At 37.7% G+C, this 6,725-nt stretch overlaps 1 protein-coding gene across 1 annotated transcript; it reads right to left on the minus strand.

Moving 5' to 3' along the window:
• Positions 1–1,964: 1,964 nt before the first annotated feature.
• On the minus strand, positions 1,965–3,767 carry LOC148872941 (GATA transcription factor 4-like). The gene is made up of 2 exons (XM_088971968.1): positions 3,383–3,767; positions 1,965–2,973 (listed from the first exon to the last, which is right to left on the minus strand). Exons 1-2 carry the CDS (start codon positions 3,518–3,520, stop codon positions 2,269–2,271), a joined length of 843 nt encoding a protein of 280 aa, XP_088828094.1. The 5' UTR covers positions 3,521–3,767; the 3' UTR covers positions 1,965–2,268.
• Between the last annotated feature and the right edge of the window lie 2,958 nt (positions 3,768–6,725).

Below are 6,725 nucleotides of genomic sequence, written 5' to 3' on the forward strand. Positions count from 1 at the left end.
CGCTGTGAGCAACAAAATAATTGCAGCATCTGATGGGCAGTAACTACCTGAGCCCTGAGGTATGGAATTCATGTGGATGGTCAAATTTGATGTGCCCATTTCTATTTCATTTTTGAAATTTGATAAAGACATCCAAACGCATGCAGAGTCACCTACTCAGTGCAAGCATGGAAAGAAACAACTTCTGTCGGCAGCCTTGTGGAGTGTTCTTTAGTGAAAGAGAAATATATTCGGATTTAAATTTAAATTTTATTTTATTTTTTCTGGGGTGGGGGTTTTCAACCATCAAAGGTTGTTGTCCTCTTATTGATGTTCTTCTTCTACTTTTTTTTTTTTTTTTTTTAATTTCAAAAGTTGGAATTTCAGACTAACCAGTTGTATTCAGGGAGGGATGGAGGGAGGGAAAGAAGGGAGCTTTGTCTGTCTGTCTCTGCCACTTCAAAGGCTCCCTGAAAAAGACGTGTTTCGTTCTTCCAAGTAATCATATCAATATTTATTTTTAAATTAAAATTTAATAAATTTTATATATTTTCCATTTTTGGATCATCTGTCATAGTTGAGATCTTTCTAAACCAGAATCTAGTTCCAAACCAGCAAATCTACTTAAAAAACACCCAACAAATCCAATACAAGTTTATGCAGAAAAACCCTCTTCCTAGTAGGGCTGCAAATGGATCTCATCGAATCAGATATTCCTACCATGGAACTTGGGTATTATACTCCATATATAAAATTAAACTGAAAGTCTGAAACTGATCAAAATATCACATATTATCAATGGATTGAACAGAAAACGACTTCGATATCATATATCATGAATAAAATGAATTGAGGATATGTTATAAAGACTTGAATTATGGGATTTGATTCAACTATAAACATATTGAGTTCAGATCAAGATTCAAAATTTCGATACGTATCGAATCGTATTGGCTGATATGCTCTATAGGGGGTGTTTCGGAGTCTGACCAGGTTCAGGCTAATATGCCCTCTGAACCAGTTTAAAAAAAAAAAAAAAGCGATATATATATACTGAGATTTGGACAAACAGATAATGTTGACCACCCTAGCCCCCCAGGTTAAAATTGCTGTTATTTTCTCAGTGACGATCTTTTATTTACTGAGATTAAAATCACCAGTTAATCCGGTAAACTAGCTAGTGATATATATATACACCAAGCTTTCTGATTGTACTGTCTGATCTGACAACACTAGTCTGTACAAATGTTGTAATGTTTAATTTTGTCATCTTGTGATATGACAGCCAGTGATGGACAAGCTTTTTGAACTGTGAAGCTCTCTCTTGCACTGGTATTTGGAGTTTTATCTGTGGAAGATGAATGCAGTTGTTAATGACTCAAAGCCAATGGATAGCTAAACAGATGGAGGCTTGAACAGTAGCAGTATTTTCATGCCGGTGAAAATGAAATGAACTCGTTGTGGGTTTCTTCTTTAGAGCACAAATTCATCAATCCAGAATGAATCCATTCTGGGTTGTTAATAAAATATGATCTTTGACTTCTATTTTTGTACTGTTTACAGTACTGTGAGTGAGAAAACAGTAGATGAAGAACAAACTCATCTTTGCAACAATTCTCAAGTCTCAACCATGATTCAGTCTGGATTTTGTGATTCCTTCAATCTATAAGAAGAAAAGAAAAGGGATTTCTCTTCTGGTAAAAAAACAAATGAACAAGAGGACAATAATCCAAAAACTGTTTTCACTTTTTTTAGAATCGTTGGAAAGAAAATTAAAAAATTAAAAAATATTCTGGAAAAAGTTTATATCCCATAGATGCAACAGAAACAGAATTTGAAAAAAAAAATCTGAATTTTTTATTAAATGGGGGGCCCTTCACATGAGAGTGCACTTTTTCTGACGTCAGATACACAGTACTGCAACTTCCCGATGGAAAATTTTTCAATAAAAAATTAAAGAAAAAAAAAAAAACATGTACAAGGGCTTTGACAATTTGAGTTTAGACCCAATTGGCCATTGCTTTCCTTTGTGGATATTACATAGAAATAGACTCAAGAAATCAAACCAGAGGGCACAAAGAATGGAATATCAACAAACATCCCTGCAAAAAATAGAACATAAACTGAACAAAGGAAAAAAAGAAAAAAAAAATCCCCCAAAAGAAGTAAACAGGAAGCTCAGTTCCATTTAAAGACTACATACAAAATTTAAATATTGAAATGAACCCACATGGAAGTATGTATTTTATAGCTAAACCCCGAGGAGACTACAGAATAAGCTCAACATTATTACTCAGTAGAAACAGAAGAGAGCATAGCCATTCTCATCTCCATGATTTTCTTATGAGAATTGGAGTGCTTGTCACTCACAAAAGTGGGGCTCTTGGCTGGCCTGTACTCAGGCAGCAACCTCCCTGACTTGAATCTCACACCACATGCATTGCACAGGGTCTTGGGACCCAAAGGTCCTGCCCTCCACTGTGGTGTCTTCTGTGATAGACAATGGGTGCACCTCCTAGGCTGCTGCCCAACACTAGCCTCCACCAAGTTGCCTGAGCTGCCCCTGCTGTCCTTCCCCACCATCTTCTCCTCTGGCTTTTCTTCTCCTTCTTCATCTTCTTCTTCTTCTTCTTCTTCATTTCTGCTGCTCTTCTCCTTTTTGGGTAGAATCAGTTCACTGTCAGCTAACCAATAAGCTTGGTGGAGTAATGGAGGGTCTGAGGTGGCAGCATGGAGAAGGTGGTTCTGTGGGTCTTTCTGAAACCAACCAATCAAAGGGGTTGCCCTGCTCCTTTTCCTTTTGCTTCTGGCCTTGCCTGGGATAAAAAACTCTCCTAGACATGGGTTTCCATGGTTCTTTTTTGAGGGTTTTAAGGGTCTTATGGTTTGGCTTTCTTGGCCTTGAGTACTTGTGGGTACTGGTATGCAATTCCCATTGCTGGATAAGCAGTCCTCTACAAAGATTGAGAGCCATTCTAAGCTAACATCATCTTCCTGCATGTACAAAAGAAAACAGCTCTTTTAACAGAAAGAATCATAAAGCCTAGCCCATCAAAGCCAATCGCAGTAACTGATAAAAGTATAGGCAAACTAATAGAGTAAACAGTAACATAAAATATAAATTAAGGGAATACATAAAAAACTACACATAAGTGAACAATATCTCCATGAAAAGAAAAACAAGCAGGACACATAGCCCAAATGAGAAGTACAAAAAACAGACCTCAAACCAAAAAGGAAAAAAAATTAAGACCCAGAAACTCAAATATGAAGTAAAGTGGAAAAGTTAGTGAGAGTTAAAAAGAACCCACAAAGCAACCCGACGGAGAACTTCAACAGAAGACCAACGACTTCGAGTAGTACCAGTGTACCACAAACAAGTTGGAAAGAGAAAAATACTCACTGTATTCTCGCAGGGAAAGAGGTCGTCTAGAGAAGTAGACAAGGCCCCAAGCGTTGGGTAAGCCGGGGAAATAACCTGCTCCGACGGGAGGTCCGACGGCAAGCCCGCTGAAACGGACACCTTCCGGCAGAAATCCATTGTCAATGAAGTGCTAACTAAGAAGTGAAAAAGATAAAGGGAGAATAACAGATTCCCCTGCTCTCTCTATATGGGTCTCGTCTTCTGTCGGCAGAATGGTTTAAAATAAAAACAAAATAATCTGAATGATCAGTCTAAGAGAAACCCCACTCCCCACTACTACGCCCATCTCTTTCAATATATCACAAACTAAGTTATGGGCCAGACAGCAATAATTCCCAAATTTTATTTCTAATTCAATAACATTGGTATTTTTTTTGCTGTGGCGAAGGGAAATACTCTCTGTTGGGCAGCTCTTGAGTCACCCATGGTCTGACGTGGCCACATTCATGGCCTCCCATTAGATCAGATACTGAGTTCATATCAGCCCCTCACAAGGGGGGCCCCACAACGTCCCACAGCACATTCCAGCCGTATATTACAAGAAATAACAAAACATCATCAGGAAATGTTCTCAATATATGACTGGGATGTGCTGTGGATGTTGTGGGGTGCCCCATCATGGGGACTGATGTGAATTCTCAGATATCTTGCCAATTGGGGGCGGAAGAATGTTGCCCTTCACAAGGGTTGGTTGGGGGAATTCGCATCAACGCCCCACATGTGCCCCACAGAGAATCTCAGACGTGCATTGGGAATCTCTCTCCTTAACACGTACGCCCCACACGTACGGGAGATTATTCGTATCAACCCCCCTCCCCTGAACTTTGGTTGAGGGGAGGGGGGTACCCTCCTAGAGGGTGGGTAAGTTGTTTACTTTCCTGCCAGTTTTTTACTAGGGTAATGAAAACACAAAAAGAATGCTGGCACCAAAATTATTCGAACCACTTTTGCCCGGATAAACACGTTACCCAAGTACCGGAAAACAAACGAGGCCTAAATAGATTTGTTCATGGGCAGGCCATTGGGCATGGCTTTAGACTGCTCCAGGCTTGGGCTTTAGGATGGATCCATTCAAATTTTGGCAAAATATGAACTCGATCATATCGCATGAACAGGTCTATCAATGAGAAGTTGCTTCATCATCCAAAACTTGATCTCTTCCATCTCTTCTAGTGAAAATTTTATAACGAGAATCTGTAATAGATAGCTAGTAATTTGGAGTTTCATCTTTTGCTTCCGTTTGTTTGCAACATACATTTACCTGATGCAAATTTTGCACCTGGTCAATTTTATATGTTATGATTCACACTCTTACCTAGTGCAAAATTTGTATTTTTGTCTCATTTGCACTCATTGGCACTCAATTTCATTCATACCCTGTTCCTTGGTTCCTTCCAAGCCAACCTCCATTCTCTTTCATATAAAGTGGGGGCATCATTTTACTAATTTCTTTCAAACAAACAAAACAAAGTCAAACCCGAAGCAAAAAGGGAACCAGAATTTATGTGTCTATTTGCACTCTTTATTTACATTTGTGCAAATGCAAATAAATGCCTGAGCTGTTTTTCAGTTTCTTACACATGACACATTACCCCACACAGTTTCTTGTTTGTCTTTTCTTTCTTTTCTTAGAGAATTCCTTTGCCCCCTCTCTCTCTTCCTCTCATATAAAACTCTACAATGTTTTGAAGGAATCTTAAAGCATTCAGAAGAATAGGGAATACAACAAAAAGGGACAAACTCCTACTTGCTCTTTTATTTTTCTGAAACTATAATAATATCCTTGGAAAATATAGATTTTACTTTTATTTTATTTAATTTGACAAGGTATTTGATGTTTCACCGAATCTTAATATGAGTTCACATCTCGGCCCCACGATATCTCACAGTTCATCCCCGCTTTGTATTGAGAACATTTCCCGATGATGACAACATTGATTCAAATACTATCATCGAGAGATATTTCCAATACACAGCAGGAATGTGCTGTGGGGGCGGCTGGAGATGTGATCTCTCCTAATATAGGCCCATGAAAAGGTAGAATAATGTGGTGAAAATATAAGTCATTAACAATATTTTTTAATTCCAGATAATTAATTACAAGGGGCGGGGGGTTAAGGGATGGATACAGAGCAGAGCAGAGCAGAGTGCACGGAAGGTTCACTGACCTGACCACGAGAGAGCCTGCAGTGAGTGCAATTACACGGGTTTGATCCTGCACCTCCATATTCAGGGGGATCAGGGGATGTCTAGTGTCATCCCAGCTACTGGGTCCATAGACAGGTCCTAACAATTCAACCTTAGAAAACAAACTCTACTAAAAAAAGAAAGGGTAAATTGCTGAAACCTCCTCTAAAATTTGATAACTATAATTATCTCCCCCTGAACCTTCTGATATTGTTTTAAGTAGACCCTCTTTGTTAGAATCTTTTAAAAAGAGGCACAAAAATGTTGAAAATATCCCTGTAATTAGTATTGAGGTTGGTTTCTACAGAAAAAACAATACAAATTTTATAAACAAAAAAAAAAAAAAGAAAATCTAAAGTTGTAGCCTTGCCTTTGAACGATTGATAGATATGAAGGGACAGTTTGAAAAACAAATCAGTTTTGAAAAAGAGATTGGAAGGGTTTGGGCTAGCAATTCATATGGAGAGAAAATTTGGAAAAAATACACAGTTTGACCAAAAGTAACTGTATGGGTATTTTAGATATTTTCATACATCTTTTTAAAAGATTCTAACAAAGGGGATCTAATTATCTACATGCAACAATGTCAGAAAGTTCACAGGAGAGGTGATTGCAATTACCAAACTTCAATGGATGTTTTCGAAATTTACCCAAAAATAAGTGTTTGAACAGGCCCCATCCATTAAAAAATCTTTCATTTTTGTGTAAATTGGTTTTTCCGGTTTTACTTTTTGAAAGAAAAAAGCCAAACAGATTACAAAACAGTTTTTGAATTTTTTTTTCTTTCTTATGGAAAAGAATCCCTTAAAAAGTGAGGACTAGTTTTTTTAGAAGAACCACATAAAAACAAGCTTCAACTAAACACCCCAAAAATTTGTTACTTAAGGCTCAGTTTGGAAGGAGTATAGTGCAAAACCTTATATTTTGTATTATTTATACTCCTTCCAAACTAAGCTTAATAAAAATTTTGATAAATAGTTTGAAAATCAGATTTAAACTTGGGTTACTTGCCAAGCCAATTCAGGAAAAAAAATTGCTGCCAACCAAATCATCAGTCAGAGCAGTCTAAAATCAGCTAATACCCCCTGTTCATTCAAACCAGCTTTTGATCGAGTCATGTTATTCTCGATTTGTC

Source organism: Nelumbo lutea, chromosome 2 (genome assembly GCF_056320005.1).
Source record: "Nelumbo lutea isolate HS-2025 chromosome 2, American lotus-T2T, whole genome shotgun sequence".
In the NCBI taxonomy this organism is placed as follows: Eukaryota; Viridiplantae; Streptophyta; class Magnoliopsida; order Proteales; family Nelumbonaceae; genus Nelumbo; species Nelumbo lutea.